The 26,942-nt window shown below is 37.9% G+C and overlaps 1 protein-coding gene across 3 annotated transcripts in view; it reads right to left on the bottom strand.

Annotated features, from left to right (window-relative positions):
- Window positions 1-26,942, bottom strand: part of tafa3a (TAFA chemokine like family member 3a) — a 112,700-nt gene that overhangs the window by 18,106 nt on the left and 67,652 nt on the right. For all 3 annotated transcript variants that reach the window (XM_026166964.1, XM_026166965.1, XM_026166963.1), the window contains one exon: window positions 26,394-26,506. In XM_026166964.1, the coding sequence (XP_026022749.1) occupies window positions 26,394-26,505 (112 nt within the window). In that variant the 5' untranslated portion in view covers window position 26,506. The remainder of the gene's footprint in view (window positions 1-26,393; window positions 26,507-26,942) is intronic.

Here is a 26,942-nt window from a genome sequence, read left to right as displayed (position 1 = left end):
TTGTTGTTTATTCTATACATAAAAATTTGTAAACTATTATGAGAGAAAGTGACTTTGGTTTTTACATATTTTATATTTTAACAGATAGTAAGGAACCAGTCCAGGGGCAGATTTGTATATAAAATTTTATGTATAAAACCAGATTGATATATGACTAAGTGGGAATTGGGATGGACACCTAGCTAGCTTAGCTATTAATATTACTAAACATGCAATGGTAATTAGTATCCAATTTCCTTAGGTGCTGGTCAGGCACATTCATAAAGAGGCAATCACCCTGATGTAAAAAGAAACAAAGCAAGTGAGAGCTACAGCATAGGCTGCAAGTGAGAATGGGACTGTAGACTCGTTAAGGAAACAGAAAGCGGCTAGTTTGGACACCCCATCTGAAGACAACCACTGATTAAAACTGGAGCTGCTGACCAAGGTCGCTGACTGTGAGGCTCGTTCTAAAAACCCCATGCAGTGTGGAAGGGGTGAGCGGTCAGAGAGCAGGCCATAGGGGTCAGCTGAGTAAGAAACAACAATGTGTGATTACTATGGCTTCTACATAGTGGGCATGGAGTCCTGGGAAATAATGATACCAGAGAAAGAGTTTTTCAAAAACTGGAAAACTAGAGACAAACTTGGAGTTAAAACCTTTAAGACTTTGGGTGAAAATTTAGGTTGACTGACCTAAATGGACTAAACTCTTTTTGCAATAGCCAAGTACTGATAGGACATAGGTCTCAAGGTAAGGCCGAATTCAGACTGCTTACATGAAACACAAATGTTTCACATGAAGATTACATTTTGTTTTGTTTTTTTACCGTAAAACAGCAGAATGAAAGACATAAAATGCAATGTATACATGCAGAAAATAGGTTGCCTGTTATCTTTTCTGTGTGAAAATATCCATGTAGCCACATAAATGGCTCGCAAGCCCTGTGATCAATACATTTCTATTAAAGCACTTAGGACTACCATCGGTTTAAATCAGTAGGCACAAACATTAGCAGCAGGGAAAACTGAGAGACAAACCGAGGTGAAAGGACAGAGACCACTAATGAGAGCTGGCACAAGGCCCAACCCTTCAGCCAGTCAATACCACTCTAATCTCCTCTGCAATGATATTCATCGAAACCTGATTGATTAATGCCAAAATTCAACCAGAACCTGCACAAAAGTATGGAGGAAACAATTTACTGCAATTGCTGAACAATTACATATGACATTTAAATAATTGTGAATTATTAGTACAACAAATATAAAGCTTTTCTAGCTTGCTAGGTTGTGTTCCAGCAACATCATTAGGATTAGCAATGGGTCATAAAACATGAAACTTAAACCGATGTATAGTCACTCTTGAGATAATGATGATTATTTGGTTATTTGTCAGCTGAATTTGTTTATTTTTATGAACACATTGTATAGTCTGATGACTAAAATCCCTTATGTCAGTGCGAGTTAGCATCAGCTACGCTATATTGTATTGGTAAATATGGTGGGAAGGAGAAAACCTAGCTCTGTGGCCTCATTTAGACGGTAAAGATCATTCAGTGTTTTAAGTGATGTTTATTTCAGATGAAAGCCGGGTGACTGAATGTATCTCATCAGTTAATGGTATTAAGCTGACATAGCCTTTACTTTAATAATGTCATCTTACAAAACTATTATTTGGACTGTAAGTAACACAATTGACAAACTCAGTCGGAATGAACATTTCCTTTAGTGTCTTCCTTGTAATCCCAAATTGTGGATAGTTTAGACACTGATGATAATTGAAATAATTTTCATATAATAATAGAGTCACAAAAAAGATTTATTTAAAGGCTGAAAAACTCAAACTGACCTACTGTACACTTATTGTACTATGAAGTTCATAGTATTCTTCATGAGTAAACTCGTCGTTTTTTATGAGCCCATTTCAGTTTACAATAAGAGACTTTGCAAAGTGTGAATCCCGTGGTGCAAAAAGGAAAGAGATGACAGATGCACTCTTCTTTTAATTTTCTTATTTTCCCCATCACGTTGCCCACTAGCTCTGACTTATTTTTATTCATTTATTTAGTGCCAACACAATGACAAAAGGCAGGCAGGAAAAAGAGAACCACAGCCGCTGTTTTTATTTATAAAATGTCCTCATGAGTCATGCTTCATTCTCACATTTTCGTTTTACAAGCAAGTTTTTTGTGTTCTGAAAAAGCTAAATAGAACATAAGAACATTATCTGTTTAATTCAAGAACTCAGTCACACTCACCTAAAGTCATACATGATGACATGCACACATTTGAGGTAATAGTAATTCTTTAAAAAAGGCCACTGACTAGTCCTAAGGTCAATCTGACATTAAAGTTATATTTGGAGTGTTGCTGATTTCTGCAAAAATACACTTTTTAGGCCACATATATACATTAAAAGCAGACTGCAATTTGTCCTGCAACCCAAAATAAATCAGGTCATAGCTTAGAAAGCCCTTGAGAAACGCTGTTGCAAACTGAACCTTATGGAACAGAGCTATACATTCATTTCTCTACTAAAAAAAACTTGTTGGCAATCACTAGTGCTCTCCTGTTGTTCTTACCAAAGAACTGATTGCAAGGGTTAGGAGAAAGCAACAGGTTACTGTCAGCTTCTACAGCAATCAAACAATTGATCTAACATGCCGGTGTGGAGGCGTCCAGGACAACACGCTGTTCCTGCTGTCAGCTGCATGACTTGCTATATCAGGATCACCTGGTCAGTCAAGCACAACATACAGTAATAGAAGCACGACAGAGAATACATGAAAAAGAGGAACGTGGTAATGGCGTCTGGAAGACCTCACAGACTGCAAAAAGGAGAAATACTTCTTGAAGAGGCAAAACTGAGGCACATAATGCATTGAATCATCTCTTACAAGTTCAAAAACGTAAACTGAGGTAATACTATGAATGACATCCTGGAATAGGGTGTTTCTATTTGTTGTAGAATTTTTGTAAGCATATTTCCAAAAGTGCTGTTAAAAGCTCTAAAAGCACCTTGAATAACTTTCAGCTGATCCAATATGCTACAGCGATAGCACTGACTGGGACAAGAAAGAGACCATATTTCTCCCTGTTAAATTCAGAATTAAATGTAAAATTGTTCTGTTCGCACATAGTCTTGAATAATCACCCCAATATAGACCTCCACTGTACCTTATTATCCTAACCGAGTACTTCGTGTCAGACTGCAGGCTTACTTGTGAGCTTTCAAAAGCAGAATAGGTGGACATGCCTTCAGCTATCAGGCCCCTCCACTATGGAACCAGCTCCCAGTTTGGATACAGGAGACAGACACTATTTTTCAGATTCGACTTAAAACCTTCCTTTGTGAAAAAGCTTCTAGTTAGGGACGGATCAAGTGATGCTGAACCATCCCTTAGTCATGCTGCAATGGGTTTCCTCCCGACTGTTTCCGAGTGATTGTTGGTGTTTCTTTTCTAATTAAAGATCATAAGATTTAAAACTTAAACTGTCATGGTTCTGGGGCTTTGACCCAGGTTTTTTGAGTTTGTTGTTCATTTGTGCAGAATACTGAAATTCTGATCTTCACTTTAAGGGAGCTTCTTTTTTTGTTGTTATTTAAGTTCTTGGTTCTTGTTTAATTTAGTTTCCTTTCATGTCCAGTTTCCCAGTCTTTTCTCTGTATGTCCTCATCAGCATCCCCCTCAGCAGTCCTGCTTTAGTTTGGCTATTGCTTGCTTTTATGTCTGTCCCCCTTTTTATGTCAGTCCATCATGTGTTTCTATATCTGTTATCCTTGTCTTAATGTCAAGCTCACGTGTCTTTGCCTGAGTCTCAGTGTCCTTGTCACTTTGTTTCCTTTGGACAGTCCCTCGTTTTATATGTGTTACATTTAGTTTTGCTTCCCTTATTTCACTGGTCAGATTTTGTCCAGCTGTGTTTTCCACCCATTGCTCAGACTCTGGATATCCTGTGTATTTAGCTCCTTAGTTTTCCTCTGTTCCTTGTCACGTCGTTGTCATCTTCTCATGTTGTGTGTATGTGTGTGTGCGTCTCAGGGTTTGTGGTTTCAGTTAGTTTACTCCAGCTTAGCTCTGTTTGTTACAGTATATTGTTCAATCAGCCAGTTGCCAGCAAATAAAGCTCTGTCTTAAGTTAAGCCTGTTTGCCAAGTCCTGCATTTTGGGTCCTCTCTCTGCCTGCCACACAACCAGCTCATGACACTTACACTATAACACACCTTGAGCCAGTAACAAATTTCTATTTTGATACCAGCTTAGGCTTTTATTTCCTGTCACACTCCTTCTCTCTACTTTCAATAACAAATAAAAAATACATATAAAACATAACTCTCATGAAACTGACAAATGTCATGTAACAACTCTGTATCCTGTATTATTAGGTATGAGACAAATATAAACAAAAATAGAAGGAACATATTTCAAGCATTTGAAAAATATCTTATGATAGTTAGCATTTAAAAAATATATATTGTTTCTTTTGTAGTCACCATTACTGAGAGTTTTTGAGCTGAACCTCCAGCATCTCTTTGCATACAGCTCCTGTAATGTAAAAAATGTAAATCTGTAAACATAAAATGCATCAACACGCAGTCAAAGAAACAGTGAAGGTCATGCGACATCTAGTATTGTTTGCAAAATGAAATCTACTGAGTGTTCATCAAGGTGCCTGAGGTCAGTTCATCAAAGAACTGACAAACAAGAAACGCCACAGAGTCTTGAATATCAATGGCATCACCTTAAGTGGGGAAATATTCCAAATGGGTTATTTCATCGTTAGCTGCACTGCATTCATGCTCATTTAGCGACATCAAAGGAACAACACTGATATATATATATATATATATATATATATATATATATATATATATATATATATATATATATATATAGCACAAAATGAGATATTTATTAATGACCCATCAAATCAAATTAGTTAGGTAGTTAAAGGAGCTTATATCATTTAGAAGAAAATACATAATTAATAAATAATTTTAGCTTTAATATAACAATTATACATCTAGAGTGAGTAAGAACCTGCTTATCTAAACTCCAAGTGTACAGTTCAAACAAGTGCACTTGACAGACCCTAGTGTTCTTAAGTTGAATTAACATCAAATCAAATCTTCTTGTTGACGTGAAAAGACCCACACCTGACAAGAAATAATCTCTGTTATTCAATAAGGTATGAAGCACATTAAGCTTTAGTGGGCTTACACCACAGAAGGACAGGGAACAAAAAAAATCCAGTGTGTATTTTCTGTTTCAATCTTGCCCCATGCAGTGTGCAGCTAGTCAGCCTTTTTCAGTTGGCAAACGTAGAGGCAGATCAAAACACTGAAAACAGAGTAAGGTTCTGGCCAGAGGGCCCAACCGCAGAAACAGCAGCAGCCATAAAAAAAAAACTGAGGTTGTGGGGCATACAATAGAGACACTATATGAATTAATAATGATTCAAATCATACTATTTGTTCCAAAGGCCGGTAACCCATTTTTGCCAACTCAAAAGCCTCTACATGCTGAACACAACTAACTGCAGCATATTTTCCAGGTATAACAGAGGCTACAAATGACAACAGCTACCAGCTTCCCACAGCCAAAACACTCATTAATAGGAAATGTGAGTGGGCATTAAAAATAGATCCTGGTAAAACAATTGAAATAGATACATTAAAAAAAATCTGTCATTGTGGCATCAAAAACACCAGAGACATACTGAAGTATTGACTTGTGAAACATTCATTCCTATTGCCTGGTGAGAAATACAAAGTGATCTCTCACAAGAGCAGTGTTTAATTGGATTACCATATCAGAAAAGACTGACTCGTTTCTGCCATGCTGTAAACCTGCTGAGCTGACGATCAGGCCCAGCACGATGCAGAGACGCACTCACCTCTGAGAGAGAGGCAGAATCAGTTTAATTTAACTGGAAATTCTACTTTTTATCAGTGTGGATGCTATTCTCATATTTTTGGGACAAACATTGGTCAAGATAACATTTAACAGCAAAGTCTCTGCTGCTAAGTATTGTTTTATCTTGTGTTTTTGATGGGGAACACTATGTTCTTTTGTTGGTTCATTTTTATCGCTCTCATCAGCATTATTTCCCTCATTTGTTTTTTGAGAAGGTGAAGAGCCCTCTTGTCAGTTCGTATCATATAATTCACATAATTTTCATACTCATGAAATCATTCAGTGACCCCCTCATGCAATATTGATGGGGGAATTGTCATCCTGAAAGAGCCCACTCCAATTAGACGAGAAATGTTTCATTATACATTGTACTGCAGTGACCCTTCCTTCTCCAAGGACAAGTGAACCCAAAAGATGTTCCCATAAGAGCTGCCGCTGTAGTGATCATGCATTAATTTGCAACATGTCTGTCTGTAGGAGAATGAGATATTTCCCAACTGGGAGAGACAAAAACAAAGCTAAAAACAGGGTAAATAACAGGATCTTTATTTTGAGTGTGGCAAACTTTCAACTACTACCCACTAGACAAGTGTTAATTAAAAAAATATATAAAAGAACAACAGAGAGACGTACAATATGTGATAATGAATGTTAGTCTATGTTATATAGCTGTATTAAGAAGCTACAGTTTGCTAACATGTTCACCATACAAAGATGCGATATTTTGGTCTTTGTCGCTGTTTTTTTGCGGTTTTCTGTACTGAGGTGGTGAAAAAAATCATTACTGCAGGTTTAAAATGAACAGCACTAGAGAAGCAAACTCCACAGCATAGCAGATCCAGCAAGGTCCAATGTGAGCTGATATTACAAACTAAATAAGCTATAATAACAGGCACATTTTTATAGTATGAGATGATTTTAATTTTTTTGTTTTTGTTGTTCGGATAGACGTCTGGAAATTTCTATTAGTCTCTTATTAAAAGAACACAATGAGGAACCAAATGTTTTGACAACATAAAAAGAAATATGAAAAGAACATCAAAAAAGATCACTTTCTTCTTAAGGAAAGCACTTGCAGGTTGATATTCAGCATTTGTGAGAGTAATCAAACCAAAAACCAAGCTAATCATAATCATCTGCAACATGGTGCTTTTGAGATTAGATGAAAAGGGAGAAACACGGAGACTATAGTGACTAAGAAAAGCTAGTATTGCTTGTTCATCTGTCTTTATTATCCATGCACAGTTTTGTTGTAAAAAAAAAAAAACATTTAAAAAAAAAAGCTGAATTTTCCTTTATATTTAATCTTCTACTCACTGAGGACAATCGTTAGAGAGAAAGAATATAGAAACAGATGAGTGGGCTCTCACATTCCCAGAGTGTATGCTTTAGTGGTTTAGATGAAGTCGATGTCAGTACCATTCATCTAGCTGCCACAGTATAAGAGCCCACCACTGACTGATCAATTGAAGTCCCTCAAGGAATCATACAGCCTTATAAGTGAAAGGCTACTGAAGTTATTAAATCCAGGGACAGCAGTGGCAGCAGCAGTGAGACAGAAACAGACTTATACATGGCGTCAAAGCCTTCTCTTATTCTCTGTATAGCTACTGCAAATGTAATAAGGGATATTCAGAAACACCACCAGAGACCCATTAAATTCTTATTCTTACTTTCATGATTTTCTGGCACATTTAAAATATAATGCTACATGTATGTTCCTTTTTTAATCTTAAGAGTTCATGATCGAATACAAAGCTTGTTTGTCTTGTGTCACCTACTGCAGGTACTTCAATCAAAGCAGTCTGGCATTTATGGATAACACCACTGTGTGCCACTCTGCACATTCAGATCTAGAAACCTATAAAATAAAGTTAAATTATGTGCATTCTGGTCAGCTCTATTTGCTTCCATAACATTTAGTTAGGACTTTTGGTTTTATTTCCTAAGAAAATATTTTAACATGCACAATTTTAAATTCACGTGTTTTAGGATTTGGCATTTTGTTATAGCTCTGACTGGTTTAATTACCATAAAAGCTTTTTTGCTTTCATGCTCTTTGCTTTGTAGTGACTGACGGAGATTTGTAATATGACTAATAGATTTGTAATGACTAATAAACTGTTCAAGGTTTAGGAAAGATTTGCACATGTCTGGTCTGATGAGCAGAAACAGCTAAATATCTTTATGCTGTCTTGGTCTTTGAAAAGGGAAAAATAATCTTTCAAAATAACCTGATGTCACAATTATGATTCAACTTAAAAGACGTTTTGTGTTCTCATTCAGGTCTAGGCTACCTACTGAATTGTTTTGTGTGCTACTAAGAATGAACAGAAACCAGAGATATCACAATACAGAAAGGTTTTTTCTTGCAAGATGAGTGACTTTATATGTGTGGTATAATATTTTTATTTTTAAATCTACACACTGAATTTGCAAACATATGTAGTGCTTAGCAAATAAAGAACTGAACAGTCAAAAGGTGTACAAAGCATAGGACACATCCAAAAGAGTGTGCATCTTTTACTTTGACTTAGTGAGTATATGCCTGTGCATCTCTGTGTGACAATGCTTTGATGAGTGTGTCTCCTTTTAGTTTTTATCTTTTTTCTATTGCTTGGCATGCACACATAGATGTTCGAAAGCATCAGAGCAAAGCCAAACACATTTTCGGCTAATGTTTAGTTTACTTTGTGCATAAACGCATACAATCAGTTTATTAAATATTGAAGAAATACGTGGCTTCCACCTCATTCTTCATTCTTCTTATCATTATTCTTATGCTTCAAAATTGATCTAAAATCAAATCTTTACTTGAACTTGACTGAGTATCACAGGGCAGCGGCCCCCAACCCTCGGTCCATGGACTGGTACCGGTCCATGAGTCGTTTGGTACTGGGCTACAAGAGTTGAGGCTCTGGTGTGAAATTTATGGTTTTCATGGTTTTTATTGGCTTTTATTGGGGGGGGTTACTGTTTTTATCATTACCTCGGGTCTTTTCTCGTGTGTTGTGAACCGCTGTTATAGAGAACACTTTCCAGATGCTTTCCTCATCCTACTACTATAAATGAAGTGGGGCCTCTGTGATTACTCCTGTCTAATACTTAAATACTTTCTTTTTTTAAATTAAAACCCCACCTTGTACTTTTGAATCTTCTGTTTTAAAGTCTGGATATTTTTCTTAAAGCACAAACTGCATTCACTGGGAACATCATTTTCTACCAAAGGAGATATCAATAGAGTTTAGATCACTTTGAAGCTGTGAAGCCAAAAGTAGATAAGTGTAATTGTGAAAACCTGATCTTCTTGGCAGAATTTAATTTCTTATATCAAAATAAATCCATAGAAAATGTTGTGTTTTATATCTTCCTCTGAGCTGCCACACTCAAAGAAGAGCAAAACTCTTGGATGTATCTGAATGGAGAATGTTTATATCCCCAATCTCAAAACCTAACTCATGCCTATAAAGCAATGATGTTTAACATTACAATAATTACATTATAAATATTCCTGGATTTTTCTAGAAGCATTATTAGTGGCTGTCCACGAAAAACGTCTCTTGGACTCCACAGAGGCAGACGAGAGAGAAGCCAGGGATCCTTTACTATCTGTGGTCTCTCATCTGACATGCACACATGGTGGTTATCTGTCAAGTGGATGTCATGTCTGCTCTAAATGGTTGCCATCTCTGCTTTCCAACTGGATTCCCATGTTTTTCATGTTGAGCAGATTCCACTGATGCCTTTCAGAGCTGAGTGACTGGTGCAGCATCATGAAACACAGGATTGGTTCAGGGGGAAAAAAGGAGATGAGTAACCTCAGTTAAATCCTACATTTCTATAACAATGGCTGAACCACAATCATTTCTACTGCAGAAAGATCCATCTTCATTAGACATAGGAGCCTGTGGTAAAAGTGGAGCAACAAGCTCAGTCTGAAAATAAGACTAATGGTTTGTTTCCAGTTATTCATAGCTGAGGAGCAGAGATTATTCTGCTCTAAATCAAACTGTCATGTAATTACATTAACAATGCTGCTAACTGAGAGGTATATTTAACCAGTTGCTCTAAATCAAACCTTGTCCTAGAAAACAATATTATCTCGTTAGTGGTGAGGCAGCCACCGGCACTGATCCCCTGTTGAATTGCGGGCCGCCTGAGGACACTATTAAAGGAGCATCTGACCCGTCCACCCACTGACAGCTCAATATAAATGTTCCTCTTTTTAATAGACCATCTTGCTGAAAAATATGTCGACAAACCTTTTAAAAAAGCCATTTCAGAAGAACTCCAATGGTCCCACCCATTACTTTTTATGCTCCAGTCCATTCACATAAACTTGATGCTCAGCCTCGGTTGCTGTTTTTATGGTCCGATGTGGACACTCAGCACTGCACTTCATTCCTGAGGAAATGTGAGCCAGAAGGCGAAAAGTCATGGAGCGCAGCCGGAAGATGGAGGCAAGCAATTGATAGACTACATTTCAGAAGCTTATATTTCACTTTATTCAGTCAGTATCCAGCCTCTAGTGAATAACCACCAGACCTAGCATAGCACTGCTTTAAAAGAAAAGAGGAAACTACCCCAAGCTGAATGGATGATGAGTTTCATAAAGTGTTTGTTACGATTTATATTATCAAACTGCTTGGAAAAGAGGTTTCTTGGGACTGTTTTTAAGGGAAATGTGTTAAATTTATGACTGGGAGCTGAAAATCTGTAACATTAAGTAAAAGGAATTAGCTCTTAGAAAGGATAATAAACTTTCCCAACATCTTGTCAGACATCTTCAAATAATACCACATGACAATTTAGAAAGAGGCATCCCTCATATTTTGAAACAGGTTGTAGCAAAGGGGCGCTGATTGCTGACTGCTACTTCTGACTGTTGCTCTTTAATATTACTGACCTGACTTGACTACAGGCAATTTGTCTTATATGAATTCTGGTGTTCACACCTCGAGCTTTCTAAGGAGAGATTCTTAATTAATCAACAAATATTTCTCTTTATATAACCTCTAACTAGGACCATACCAAAAAGATTTCTGTATATTTTGTTTTGCAGACTTTCATTTATGATTCTTTGGCTTGAGTTCACTACAGACTCGATAGTGGGACAAATTTTCTTTGAAGTCTGTAATCACAGCACATGAAAGAAATGGTGCAGTTGTAAATACGTGTTTGATAAGATAGATGTGGTTAAAACTGAATTTGCAAAACCCCCCAAACTACTAGGCTATCTGCTCAGACTACAGAAATGTTATATGTGTTAGCTTTTGATACACAGTTTTAAGATGCACTGTCATAGGTGTGCACGTCATGCCGCTCTATGCAAGTACATCATTTGAATTCTCTCAAAATGTCAACAAACGGAAAGTCTGTACTGTGTTTTTCAGTTTCCTTTCTCTCCTGCCTCTGTCTGATTGGTTCTGCACTGACACATCTCAGCCTGCTTTCAGTATGGTTGCACCTGTCTGCTTCAGTTTCCTTCATGACGAGGCTTTCCTGTCTGCTCCTCTGAAACTATCAAACTGCTATGATACACTCTACAGAATGAGCCACTCTGAAAAAACACAACTCAGAGTAAGTATTAATATGTTATAATCTCATAGCCTAGTGTTGCTCCTTTAAAATACTCATACTAATCCTGGTCAGAATTGCATTTATCCTGCTTTTCATGTCTAGCATTTTGACCCGAGATACAGATCCGTCTTATTACTGTCGATTTTGGATTGGATCATCGGGTTTATAAGGATGCTGTCCCTGAACATAGTGAACTGTTCTGTACCAGAAGCTGCTGAACCTGGTTTGCAACAGATTATATGTGGCTGATTGGTGTACAGTGGGGCAAAAAAGTATTTAGTCAGCCACCGATTATGCAAGTTCCCTCACTTAAAATGATGACAGAGGTCAGTAATTTGCACCAGAGGTACACTTCAACTGTGAGAGACAGAATGTGAAAAAAAAAATCCATGAATTCACATGGTAGGATTTGTAAAGAATTTATTCGTAAATTAGGGTGGAAAATAAGTATTTGGTCACCTCAAACAAGGAAAATCTCTGGCTCTCACAGACCTGTAACGTCTTCTGTAAGAAGCTTTTCTGTCCCCCACTCGTTACCTGTATGAATGGCACCTGTTTGAACTCATCATCTGTATAAAAGACACCTGTCCACAGCCTCAAACAGTCAGACTCCAAACTCCGCCATGGCCAAGACCAAAGAGCTTTCGAAGGACACCAGGAAAAGTATTGTAGACCTGCACCAGACTGGGAAGAGTGAATCTACAATAGGCAAGCAGCTTGGTGTGAAAAAATCAACTGTGGGAGCAATCATCAGAAAATGGAAGACATACAAGACCACTGATAATCTCCCTCGATCTGGGGCTCCACGCAAGATCTCATCCCGTGGGGTCAAAATGATCATGAGAACGGTGAGCAAAGATCCCAGAACCACACGGGGGGACCTGGTGAATGACCTGCAGAGAGCTGGGACCAAAGTAACAAAGGTCACCATCAGTAACACACTACAACGGCAGGGAATCAAATCCCGCAGTGCCAGACGTGTTCCGCTGCTGAAGCCAGTGCATGTCCAGGCCCGTCTGAAGTTTGCCAGAGAGCACATGGATGATACAGCAGAGGATTGGGAGAATGTCATGTGGTCAGATGAAACCAAAGTAGAACTTTTTGGTATAAACTCAACTCGTCGTGTTTGGAGGAAGAAGAATACTGAGTTGCATCCCAAGAACACCATACCTACTGTGAAGCATGGGGGTGGAAACATCATGCTATGGGGCTGTTTTCTGCCAAGGGGACAGGACGACTGATCCGTGTTAAGGACAGAATGAATGGGGCCATGTATCGTGAGATTTTGAGCCAAAACCTCCTTCCATCAGTGAGAACTTTGAAGATGAAACGAGGCTGGGTCTTCCAACATGACAATGATCCAAAACACACCGCCCTGGCAACAAAGGAGTGGCTCCGTAAGAAGCATTTGAAAGTCCTGGAGTGGCCTAGCCAGTCTCCAGACCTCAACCCCATAGAAAATCTGTGGCGGGAGTTGAAAGTCCGTGTTGCTCGGCGACAGCCCCAAAACATCACTGCTCTCGAGAAGATCTGCATGGAGGAATGGGCCAAAATACCAGCTACTGTGTGTGCAAACCTGGTAAAGACCTATAGTAAACGTTTGACCTCTGTTATTGCCAACAAAGGTTATGTTACAAAGTATTGAGTTGTATTTTTGTTATTGACCAAATACTTATTTTCCACCCTGATTTACGAATAAATTCTTTACAAATCCTACCATGTGGATCCATGGATTTTTTTTTCACATTCTGTCTCTCACAGTTGAAGTGTACCTCTGGTGCAAATTACTGACCTCTGTCATCATTTTAAGTGGGGGAACTTGCATAATCGGTGGCTGACTAAATACTTTTTTGCCCCACTGTATATGAGCCGTCATCTCATATAACTGGTCTTTCAATTTCCTTTGAAAACACATATCAGAGAACTAGTGAATAATCTGCGATTTACTCTGGTATACGTGCTGCTATTACTTCACTGACAAAAACTGGGAGGATGAAGAGATTTTTTTTTTTCCACAAGTGGAAAAAACATAACTGCCTGAACATCACAAAGAATTCATGATGCAGCTGGGTGAAGTCTGACCTCTGCACCAAATTATTATGTAACCTTTACCCTGATATTTCACAGGTTTACCTCCAGAACACCCTGTGAACTCATTCATTCCCATCCCCTATACGTGTGGTATGTTGTACTAATTATGCCAGTTTTTACAATGTATAAAAACTGAAGGATTCAATATGGGCTAAAACATTAAGCTGCGTAATTGCAAATTAAAAAATAACCATCAGAGTTATGAGCATGGTGCTTCCCTTTCTTTCATTTAATTTTAGCAACACTACCCACACATTAATTACAATATGTTAAAAGCTTAACAATGGGACTATTCTTCTTTATGAAATATAAACTGTAAGTAACTCATTTCAGAGTTAATGTTATGTAGCAGTATGCATCAAACCTCTCATAAAACACAGTCTGTGGAGCAAGGAATCACCATCACAAACAAATTAATCACTTCAAAAATTCTTCGACGCATTAAGATTTCAACACCGCACAGAAACCTTGCGATAAGGACCTGCTCTATTGCCAATATGAAAGGGGTCTGTGCCTCCTAACGCTAAGCTTTAGCCAGGCATAGGCCATTAACAGCAATACAATTGACTAACTTTAAAGGGGGTTGCTTTAATTGCTGGGTAAGGGCAGGCTTTTAGTTTGTAAGACCCAATTACTACCATGCTGTTAGCACTTCTTCACTAATTGCATTCATCAGCTCAAATCGTTATCACCAGGCTCTCCTTCGATTTCTATCAAAATCCAAAAATCCTAATTTCTTTGAGTTTCAGAATAGCTAGAGGTAACTCATAATGTGGCGAGGGATAATGGGTTTACATTTGAGCTGTAATTAGAGAGGGAATGGAGATGGAAGACTTCTGGCGGATCTGTTTTTGTCACAGTATGTGTCCTTTCTGCTGCAATAAAACACTGGGACAAATTTTACTCTAAGCTATTATGCCAGTCAGTGTTGTCTTGAGAACACACTGTTTTCCAGAAACCATTGACTACATGTGGATTGACCCTAATGTAGTAAAAGTATAGACAATAATTATGAATCTGTTTTAGTATAGCTTATTCATTTTTGTAGCTTTGGACACTTTTTTTGTTGTTTTGTTGCATTATTGTGTTTTATATTTGTTTTGTTTTGGCTCTCCGTCAGGTTAATTGTTGGGACCGTGGAATGTTGTTACAGCTCAGTGAGACAATTACAGAGGTTGTGAACAAGCCAACAGTTTATCCACATTTCCCCAGCCATTACTGACAAATAATGCCATACCAAGCATTTGTCTGCTGAATTAACAGACAAACAAGATTACAAATTAGTGTAATAATCTGCATACACGCTGTCACAATACTCTGTAATATCATTGATAGTACCTACCAGAAAGTGTTAAACGTTATTGGTAAACTGTTAAATTGTCAGGATGCCAAACCTAAATACATTTCTAGCATTGCCATGTCTTTCCCACATTTATATGGGCAGCCACAGAACCACCGCAGCTATTGTGTTTTCTCTGCAGAGACAATCTTTTCCCCATGGAGTCATACTCATGAACCCGTCTAACTGGTCTGTTGAGACTGCAAACAAATAAGGGAGGGAACCAAAACAAACCTGTGTTGAGGTAAATCTATCTATCTATCTATCTATCTATCTATCTATCTATCTATCTATCTATCTATCTATCTATCTATCTATCTATCTATCTATCTATCTATCTATCTATCTATCTATCTATCTATCTATCTATCTATCTATCTGATTGATAATTTATTTCAACATGTGAACAATATACAAGTACATTTAAAAGAAAATAAGAGAGAGAAAAAATACGATACCAATTACATACAAAAAACATTCTGATTAATTTACATGTTGAAAGGGAGTGGGAAGAAGTATACACTTATTTAATCCCACCCCTTTTCCATAAATTATCAGTTAATATTTAGTCAGCTTCCTTACTGATATAATTTGTAATAAAAATAGTGAACAGATTTCTGATATACTATATACTATAATATAACATCATGATTTTTTGTTTGTTTGTTTTTAAATAGAGACATTCACTTAATTTAAATATTTTCCTTTTCTTTATAGTTTGAGAAGATCATATTTGTATAACTCTTTTTGAACAGTTTTATGTTTGGACATCGCTTTAATTCCATATTCAGACTGTTCCATAGTTTCACTCCATGAACAGAAACACAAAAGCCTTTTCTTGTAGTACGTACCTTTATTGTTTTGAAGTTACAAAAACCCCTTAAATTATAACTTCCTTCTTTCAAAAAAAACATACTCTGAATAAGACTCTGAATAATATAGATATATATGTGTGTGTGTGTGTGTGTGTGTGTGTGTGTGTGTGTGTGTGTGTGTGTGTGTATACAAATCTATATATCTATAGATATATCTGTGTGTATATATATATATATATATATATATATATATATATATGTTTTTCCTCTACACCCCCCCCCCCCCCCCCCCCAATTTTTTTGCACATGTCGAGGAGCGTGTCAGGCTACATTTCACTGTGTGTTATACTTGTATAACTATGCATGTGACAAATAAAGAACCTTGAACCTTGAACCTTGAATGTTGCCTTCTGGTAGTTCAATCCCCTCAGTTCTGACTAACTTTCCTCTCTTTGTTACCATCCGACTACACTTCTCCAGTCCGAATGACATTCCAATGTCATTGCTGTATAGCCTGGTAGTGTGGATCAGTGAATCGATGTCTTGTTCACTCTTGGCATACAGCTTGATGTCATCCATGTACAGGAGGTGGCTGACAACTGCTCCGTTCCGTAGTCGGTATCCGTAGCCAGTCTTGTTAATGATCTCACTGAGGGGGTTCAGGCCTATGCAGAACAGCAGTGGGGACAGAGCATCTCCTTGGTAGATCCCGCACTTGATGGTGACTTGTGCTATGGGCTTGGAGTTGGCCTCTAGTGTTGTACGCCACATCCCCATTGAATTCCTGATGAAGGCTCTTAGGGTCCCATTGATCTTGTACAATTCTAAGCATTCCAGTATCCAGCTGTGGGGCATTGAGTCATAGGCCTTCTTGTAATCAATGCAGGCAGTGCACGGGTTGGTCAGTCTGGTCTTGCAGTCTCGGCTGACTGTTCTGTCTACCAGTAGCTGGTGTTTTGCGCCTCTGGTATTCTTGCCAATCCCTTTCTGTGTCCCGCTCATGTATTGACCCATGTGCCTGTTCATCTTAGCCGATATGATGCCTGACAGGAGCTTCCATGTAGTACTGAGGCAGGTTATTGGTCGGTAGTTGGAGGGGACCGGTCCCTTCTTGGGGTCCTTGGGGATCAGGACTGTCCGACCTTCGGTTAGCCATTCCGGGTGTCTCTCGTTATATATATATATATATATATATATATACATATATATATATATATATATATATATACATATATATATATACATATATATATTAGGGGTGCAACGATATTCGTATCGATATTGAACCGTTCGATACAGTGCTTTCGGTTCGGTACGCATATGTATCGAACAATACAACATTTGTAATTTATTTTATCAATTTTCCTTCTGACGATGCTGTCTGTGTTGAGCGCTCAGTGAATCTGTGTTCGACTACTCCGCCTAGGCTGCACTGTCGCAGATCCACTGAGCGCTCAACACAGACAGCATAGTCAGAAGGAAGAGCGCAGGGCAAGCTAGCGAGACAGAAGTTAAGCTCTCCTTGCAACAGGCAAATTGAACGTCATTCAGATCTGGCGTTTGGAATTATTTTGGTTTTCATGTGACGTATGACCCTGAAGGTAAGCGAGTCATGGACTAAAGTAAAACAGTATGTTGAATGTGCCATGCAATGCTCAATTACATTGGTGTGAACTAGTGTGTTAGCGCAGTTAGCTCGTTAACGTGTTGGCCGTCTAGCCCCATGCACGGAGCGATCGGCGGTAGCTCGTTAACGGAGATTTGCCGTGTTGTGAAGTTAAGGTCATTTCAACGAGATTAACCTGAAAGCACTAGTGGGAACACAACGAATATGACTGCACATTTACGCCGACATCATCCTAGTGCAAAGACAAGTGGAAGCAGACAAAAAAAGCAAGCATGCTACTAACTTTAGCCGAGTCATTTAGACAGCTGTTAGCACATGATTCTCCTTATGCTGCTGAGAATATAGCCCAGAAGAAGCGGATAGTATAGCTTTTATTTTGGAAAGAGCCATTTCTCTGTAATAAACTCTCTTTTCCAAAGATGAGTGATTCCTCAATCAGATACAGGGCTTGCAATATCGCTAGCCCGACGTCCTGGAGCTAGCGATTTTTTCAGTCGGGCTACCAAAATCTATCTCTTCCCTGCCCGTCGGGCTATTGTAGGAAAAATATATGTCAATGCTTTTGCATTCTTTCAGAAATGTAGCTGGGTAATTATGTCATTGGCATCGGTGAGCCACTGTCAATATGTGACATATTGAAGTCGCGTTTGAATTTGCGCTTGTTTTTTTGCTTTCACTTTGCAATCGTGCGAACTGTGTATAGAGAGCGACAGCACTGATCTGTGAGTGATGATAATTTGTGAACCAATTCCTCTGACATCGTCTTATTAATCGTTAGCTTACTATGCAAACATGACAAGTGAAATCTCCCGCAGCTTAAACATGTGAGAGGTTGATCGCGCAGAGAATCGCTGAGCTTATGTGAGTGAGCGTGTAAAAGCATTTCAGTTCTGCTGAGCCAAATAAGACAGGTCAGGGTGAAGAAGTGACAGCCAAAGAAAAGCTTACCACAAAACGGAGAAGTTATGACAAATCAGACTATGAGGCAAAAAGAAAGTGCAGCTTTATGGTTTCATGGACAAAAGAATTTCTGTGGCTGCAATATGATGAGCTAAATAACCAGGGCTGCACATAAGTGGTCCGCAGGTGCGCATTCGCTGTCAAAATAAAAAACACGCACAAGGGTTAGGGTTAAATTTAAAAACTGTACTTTTGAGTTAAAATATATATTTATAATTTTAATAAATGACAAATTAAAAATGCATGAACATTTTTTGTATCGAAAAAATATCGAACCGTGACACCAAAGTATCGAACCGAACCGAACCGTGAATTTTGTGTATCGTTGCACCCCTAATATATATATATATATATATATATATATATATATATATATATATATATATATATATATATATATACACACACACACACACATCGTATTGGGTGAACAAGTTTGAATTTCCCTATGTTCTTCAGCAAGTTGCACCTTGACCAGAAACTTTTGGTAACTATCAACAAGCTTCTGCCATAATTCTGGCTGGATATTCGGCCATTTGGGGTTCATTTTAACATTAGAACCGCCAAGGGGGTCATTTATACCCGTACTGGTGGTTCTATTGTTAAACTGGTTATGGGTTAAAAATAGGTTGAAATACAGGAGGTCACTGTCATGTTGAATGTCCATGTGTACTTTCAGTTGAGCTTAAAGGTGTCAATTTTGGAGCAGGGGCTTCGTTCTTTGTCAGTGCCGTCTCTGTCTATGACAATAAAAAAAATTGCTTTATTGTCAACAGCAGTTTCCAGTACATAGTTCCTTGGACTTTCCCACTGTTCTGAGTATTGGTCAATCTAATCAATGCTGTAAAACAAAATTATTTTATGCTAGCGAAGATCTTATTAAGTTAAATGACAATGTACAGTTTTTAAGTATTTGTATTCATTTGACCCTCTTGACCTTGTGGATTAGAGGAAATCTGAAATAAATTTTCGTTTTTTATTAAAGTCAATAAAGATGTAAGCTATACAATTATCATTAAAAGCCCATAATTACACTCTTAATGGGCTATCATGGGTATGTAAACTTCTGACCATAACTGTATTTTTAATACGCTCACAATTACGTAACGTATTATAAAATAGATATTTAGACATCTAACACATTTGGTGCTCTTTTCACACTGTAGGTTATCTAAATTTGCAGGCCTTTTCACGCATAGAATTGATGCTTACAGTCTAGACAGTTATTTTGGCATCCATGTGAGAGAGCACTAAACAAATTTACCTTACACAGACCCTTAGATGTGAGCAATATGTAGATTAAGAGTATAGTTTGAGTGGTTTGATGATCGTAACAGAATTTGGGGGAAAATGTTTTATTTTATAGTATAACAGTCATTTATATTTTTAGAACAGACAATAAGAATAATCACATAAGCAAAAACAAAAATTGTCCTTTAACACTATGTCCTGTACTAATGCAACAATGCTACAATTCCCAACTATCATGCTTGAACTTTGATTCCTCTGTGTATGTGAATAAAACTATTGATATTCTCTCAGCACATACAGTGTCCCCTTGTTCCCCTCTGTCAGCTACACAACCACACACACAGAGGATAGAACCAAGGCCACACACAGCCACTCACGGCTCATCTATAGCTGCCATTCAGATGTGTATAGCAGAGGACGTTTGATGGTTTTCTAATCTCAGGACCTGCCACTGGAAGATGGGGCGAGCTGACCCCCGTCATCCCCACAGTGCATCTAAAACAGCCCCACATCTCCATCTCAATCTCCCTCTGCTTACTACCTCCCCACCATTGTGTTGTCCACCTGCTCTCCAAATGTCAGGACAAATGCTCCACTGCCGCATCCCCGCACATCCCCAGGGTGGGGATGACCTGTTCCTCAGCCGCTTCGTATAATGTCATGCTATCTCTGGGCAAGGGTTCCACACTGACCTGATGTGGACTGTGCAGAAGGCTAATGAATACTACCACACACCAACACAGACCCAGATACAGTAAATTTACTGCATTACAGGTTTTTATACAAGTCAGGAAATTGGAATAGATACATATGATGAAGTCTCAAAATGAAGAAAAAATATGACACAGAAAAATCCACTTGATCCTTTTGGTGGACTCAAATCAATTCCAAGGAGACCTGTATTTAAAATACACTGATATTATGACAAGATATAGCAGTCTCTGGATTAAACAGCAATTAGTCCAATGCATTCTGCAGCACTAAAGATTAGCCAATTGGCAAAAGGGCAGGACTAATGCTGGCGTCAAGCAGTTCTGCTGTATAATATTTTAACTTGCCAGTGCTAGTTAACTCTGGCACAGGTTTAACAATTTTTGCTTTGCGTGATCCGTTCTGGAAATTTCCAAGAAAACCTGCACTTTGATGTGCCTATTCATCAGTCTTAGCTAAAAATTCTGTTTAAGTCAACCTGATATTTGTCTTTCGTTTTAAGTGGGAGAATCAAATCCCCTCTCTGGGATTGGGGAGCTCAAAAACAAAACAACAAAAAACCAAAAAATGTAACCACATTAGCAGCAATTTGTTAATTTAATAAACTATTTTTTTTCCCAAAATCATAAATATTTCTCTCGCACCTTGATCACTGGTTCTAATCACATTTAATGGACCACTTTTATGTTTTTAAAAAAAAGAAAAAAAGAAAAAAAATTATGTTTTATTTCATTATTTAGCTATTGTCCACGTTTTAAAAGGGTTTTACCTCACTGTCAGTTTGCCATCATTAAAAAAAAAAAACTTTAAGCCTAAATATAGCTATTCTTATTTGTACTCATTTGTATCTTTAATCCATGGGTGTTTGACATTTTTAGAACGTCTCCTGGGACTTAAAATGCAATTACAATTTTTGCACTATGTCATCAAAATTTAAAGTATGCCAGCTGAACAGAAACACATTTATACATGCGGCAGGCCACACAGGCAATGAAAACTTGCATTCAGTGAGCATTTTTCATTCAAGCGGCTGGGTGCATCTTTGAGTATGGTTTTCACTTCTTATTATAAAGTGTGTGTGTGTGTGTGTGTGTGTGTGTGTGTGTGTGTGTGTGTGTGTGTGTGTGTGTGTGTGTGTGTGTGTGTGTGTGTGTGTGTGTGTGTGTGTGTGTAAGACAGAGAGAGTGTGTGTGTCTATGGAGGATACTGTTTATTTATGGATTTTTATATATTTTTACAAATCTATAGCATCAACACATTGTTAGGGCTGAAGATATTGAACAATAATAGAATTTAGACCAGCAAAACTAATATTATGCTGCTCTAAAGTTAGCTAAGTGAAGTTACTTGGAAGGTCTTGTCAAAAATGTATTTATATCAAAGGGAACAATTTTAATAATAAACATGAATATTACCATTTTGAGGTATTTTAACAGTTAAGAAGACTAATCCATATCTCATCAAGAATATTTGAATACGAATATCTTTACAACACTGTATTCACTTTTTCATGCAGTCTTCATTAGCAGCCACAGTGGAAGATAACTTTATATTTATTTTCACTTTCAGTGTTTTTTGCTTATTTGGTGATCTGTGGAAATGGGAATACAGAGAGAAGCATGAATGAGTTAAGTATAAACCAAAGAGACATGCACAGGATAAAACAACTTTTTCAATAATCAAGCTATTTCATTTTAATATTTCTTCTACTGTGAAGAAAAAAAAATCACTGTTCAAAACACAATGACTAAATCTACCCCAAGGCTATTCAAAGTTGGATAGTAACAAATTATATTATTTTGAGTTTCTAAAATGATCTAAGCCTTTAAACACTAAGAAAAAGCGCTCTGCTGCCGCCTGATTCTCATCAAGATCCATCAAGCATGAAAAGCTCTTTTTCATAGTCTTCCTTCCCTCCAGGCTGGCACAGGAAAACAAGTCTAATTTATCTAGTAAGCATATTTTAATTCATAATTTGTATTAATGTGACACATCCTAATATATCTTTTTTCCAGAAATTATTCTGATGGGGACAGTGTGGGGAACAAAAACTTTTTTGTTGGATTCTGCCATTAATTTGGGAAAGAGTGAAAAAAGTTGAAACCAATTTGCATAGAATACAAAAAAAATCCCCCAAAGCATAAAAATCAGCTCGAGAACGAACCATTAGAGTGCATCACGCAGTTTTTAGAAAGTCTCCACCATAAGCAAATATGGAAATATTCTACTCTATTCAAATGAGAGCCAGTGCAGTTTCATCTTATTAATAAGGCGGCATGGCCCCTTGTGTGCATGTGAATATAGAACCGGAGTGTAAAGCTGATCCCCGAAGTCATTTTGCAATTTGTGTAGTTATCCATGAGCCATGTGGCTTAATGCTTGATATTTTAAAATCTAGCAAAGTTTACGACCTGTAAACAGCACTGCTTAGAGCGTTTTCTTTTCCCTCTCTCAACGAGTGGGAGCTGCTGCCATGTTGCATCGCACAGCCTCAGTGGGAAATGTGTTTTTCACGCCTGTTTTCCTCTCTCCTACATTTCCCCTCACAGACACTGACCAACAATCCACAAAGAGCTTCATTCCTGCTTTTTAAATGAGACAGATTGAGCTGCTGTTAAAAAAAAGTGTCCAAGCATCTAAATAGCTGACTAATGAGGCTCCCATTTGACCAGGCCACAACATCAGTCTAAATCCTATCGATGGGACCAAAACAAATTGTAAAGCCGAAAGGTAGTTGTTATCACGCTGGTTCTCTCTCTCTCTCTTGCTGGACCACTCTTCTTCTTCTAGCGCCATCTCTCGCCCTTCATCTCCCTCTCCACTCTTTCATGACCGGCTAATGAATGTAGATAGTGCTTTGGGGGATGCAGTGGTCTTATTACAGGGGTTATGTGTGCACGCTGTAAGCTCAGCATGCTCCAGTCAGGCAATGGTGAAAGGTTCAATTGCTTTGGCAAAGCCCCCACTTCAGTAAACAGAAGGGCTAAAGAGGTTTGTTTATTGGGCGCACCTTGGCTTGACCTCTGTAGCTCAGGGAGAGGCTACGTGATTACAGAAGTGTCAGCGCAGCCTGGGCAGAACAGGCCAGACTACTTTCATTGGCCATCTCTCTCTCCTAATAAATCACAGGAATAAGCACACAAACCACATGAGTGGGACAAATGCAAAAACAATGAGAGTTCAATGTAAGCCTGATGATTTAATGGTTTATCCACCATGTTTGCGCTCAAACTACTTGGATTTGGTGTTCTACTGTCAGTCTACAGAGATATATACAGAACATATTGATTGGAATGATTAGTTTATTACACGAGTAGGCGAAAAGGCAAGCTGTCCTGATGCTCACTCCAAAACAGAAACAATATGAAACATGGCTAAAGTATGTGGACATTTTGACCACAGCAAAGGCAAAGAAGTAATTTCCTGAAGGAATTAAGTTGTTAAGTGTCACCTAGTTTTTCTAATTATAATAAATATTTGACAAAGTCAGCTGTTAGGATTCAGTTATAGGGTTGAAATGATTTAGATAATTATTATCATTACAGATCACCTAAAACACATCCAATTCTGCTGCTGTGCTCCAGCTTTCACCCTTTGCTTGCTCGGGTAAGTTCTCCACACTCTGGACTCTGTTCAGTTCATCCCCCAACCGCTCTGCACAGCCAGAGCAGTGAAAATAATAATTTGTTATTTTAACTCACTATACCTTCCTACATATTTAATTCATCAGTCACATATCATTAGTTCTGACTCATATTATAACAGCCTTCACATCAAAATGTGTGTAAACAGGCCTGCTGAGTGCAGCATTTTACATTGATTCTATTGGGGTGAAAATGACTGATGTAGTTTCCCCATACACCTCAAAATTAACTATACGGCAAATAAATCCATTTTAGGAAAAATCATGAAATGAGAGGTGATCGGGTTATATACACTATGTATTTATGTTATTATGTGTAGCTTGTGGTTTCAGTTTATCTGAAAGATGTTGGGTGAGGTAAGCCTGTGCAGACCAGTCAAAGTCAGAGCACCTTTCCTTTATGGGCCTTTGTGCATGGTCATGATTAACCAGGAAAAGCCCTGTCCTGCACTGCTGTCACAGAGCTAAAAGCACATTATCGTACATCACAATGTGTAAATAATTCTTTATGAGTACCGGGGGTCTTTGTTCAAACAATGAAAAATGTGAAACGCCAAAGCACACAGAAGAGTATGGAAAGGTATGTAGCGTTTGTCCATATATTGTATTTTATCTTTTATGCTCCATATTTTGGAATGTTCCATATTTTATTTCATATTTCTTGAGGAAAAGCTGGTGAGACTGCTTTCCACTCTTGCACATCATGTATTTCACATTGTATTTGTTTTGAATGTTGTGTGTTCACAGTTGAAAAATTATATTTTTATTATGTTTAGTTGTTTTATTTTATTATGTCTGATTGTTCAGTTGATGTTGGTGCAGTTATATACAATGCACTTAAAATATAAAGTAAAAATGATTTAAGACGCAATACAATATCACTGGTTGTGTAATGGAAATGTGTTTTATAGAACACTTAATCTATTATAGTGAAATAAGTAAATGTGAATAATGCTGGTTTAGGACACAGGAACACAAAGTTAGATGTGGTGGAGCTCTCTATACTGATTTAAAAAGTTGAATGATTACATTTTACTAAAACATATACCTTAAGTTAACAAGAAAATATTCAATAGCTGTGCACCTATGAATGATGAATCAAATTATTAATCTAGCAATAGCAAAGTCAAAAAACAGGTTGACATACAGTTATATTTGCCATATTTATCAGCCTCTGTTTTTGATTTGATTTGATTTGAACATACACAGACAAGGTATGTAGTGCAATCCATTTGTGACATATAATATGTACAGTCTCCTTGTGTAGTCCATCCTGTTTTGGCTCTATCAAAGTCTTTTGCTGGTTATATGTTTTCAGCTAACATGGAGCTGTTTCCCTCAAGCCACTGTGTGCTGTTTGTCCTCCAGTGGAATAAGGCTCATTATCTCAATGTGTAGTCACAGTTTCTACCGTTACGCCCAGGGATCAGGCCATCTCTCCATTAAGGAAAATCGCTTTGAAAGGTCTTGTCCTCTGCTTCAAACACACACACACACACACACACTGAGACGCATGCATGCACTTAGTGTACTGGTATTACTTTTTTCCATTTGATGCTTGACTTACAAGACTGCTAAACTGTTGAATTTTAATGTGCACAAAACACAACCTTAAAGTACATCTTTGCCTTGCTGTTTAGAAGCCAAGAAAGTTGAACAAATCATATCAATTTCTTTTTAAAAAGTCATTGAGATGAAATGTGACCACAACATGTGACTGAGCTATAAGGAATTGGGTCTGACATGCTGTGACTGGGGTACCAATTTGGTCAGAATGGATCCACTGAAAGCACTCAACTGTAATCCTTCCACATCAGAAAACACATCAGGTGTTATATTTTTGGGGGGAAATGTTAGCCCATCATAGCAAGTAAAATAGAAACTTAAAGCGATGATTTACAGCTCAGAATAAAAATTTAATAACACAATATGCATGCATAATTCCTAACAGGTACTGGTATAAATCCCTGGGAAGTAAATTACAAAGAAGTGTATGCAGGGAAATTTATTGGCTTCTCTCAATAATCATTACAATCTACTTAACTAGACATTTCAAGGACAATGTGAGCACAGTGATAGCATGTGTTAGTTTTTGTTCTAACTGAGCATGAATCGCCTTTAAATATGTATTCTGCTGGTGTGTTTGTCACAGTCTGCTGCTCCTGGTTTTTGCTTTTCTGCCCATCTTGAAGTCAAACAAGCTCATTATTTTCAAGAAAAATCATTTCACAAGATTTTGCTGGCTTTTAATGGGATAATACAGTGACTATATGCTTTCCTGAGTTCCTTCACTACAGAGGTTGCTCAGACATAGTAACAGACTTTATTTGTTCTGGGCATCCTGCCCAGAACATCCTGCTGTGTGTGTGTTTCTGAGTTTCTGTATAGTATGAATGAACAATGATTTATGAAAGATAGCACTCTGTTCAGCCACTGGTCAATGCGAAACTAATGAATGGAAGGACATGCAGTGTACCTATGTGGCTCCTATGTGACGATGCACTGGTCAGCTGTCCCCAGAGAGACACCATACAGACGGTCAGCAGCAGCGCCCTTCCGTACATGCTCTGTAGGTCCCTCTCCTGCATTCTGGAAAAACAGGACAACAAAATCAGGAGTTAGCCATATTTGCATAATATGAACACCCAGATATACAGTCTGGCTCATTTCAATTCAAGGACACAAATTCCCATAGCTATGACTTGGCAGTCACAGGTGGAATCTACTGAGTTTTAACTGGATTAACTCAAACTAAACCAACCCACACAAACAAAATCAATCTACCAGTATCTATTCATGTGTTTGAAAATGCATAAAATTCAAAATTAAATTATTTCTCTTGAATTGAGTTGTGCTGATGAGCTTTGGATCAGTAGGAAATATACACACCTTGTCAAAGTTCAGTTATTTCTTGGTTTTTTGGAAATGCATGCTGTTTTCCCATTGGTTCCATGTAGTGGGACACAACAAGCACAACTGCTTTGTATTTATTTATTATTGAATAAATTCACACAGGCACATGAAA

The sequence above is a fragment of the Astatotilapia calliptera genome, chromosome 5, assembly GCF_900246225.1.
Source record: "Astatotilapia calliptera chromosome 5, fAstCal1.2, whole genome shotgun sequence".
Classification (NCBI taxonomy): Eukaryota; Metazoa; Chordata; class Actinopteri; order Cichliformes; family Cichlidae; genus Astatotilapia; species Astatotilapia calliptera.
The sequence above is the reverse complement of the archived record's forward strand: the minus strand, read 5'-3'. Positions and strand labels throughout refer to the sequence as shown.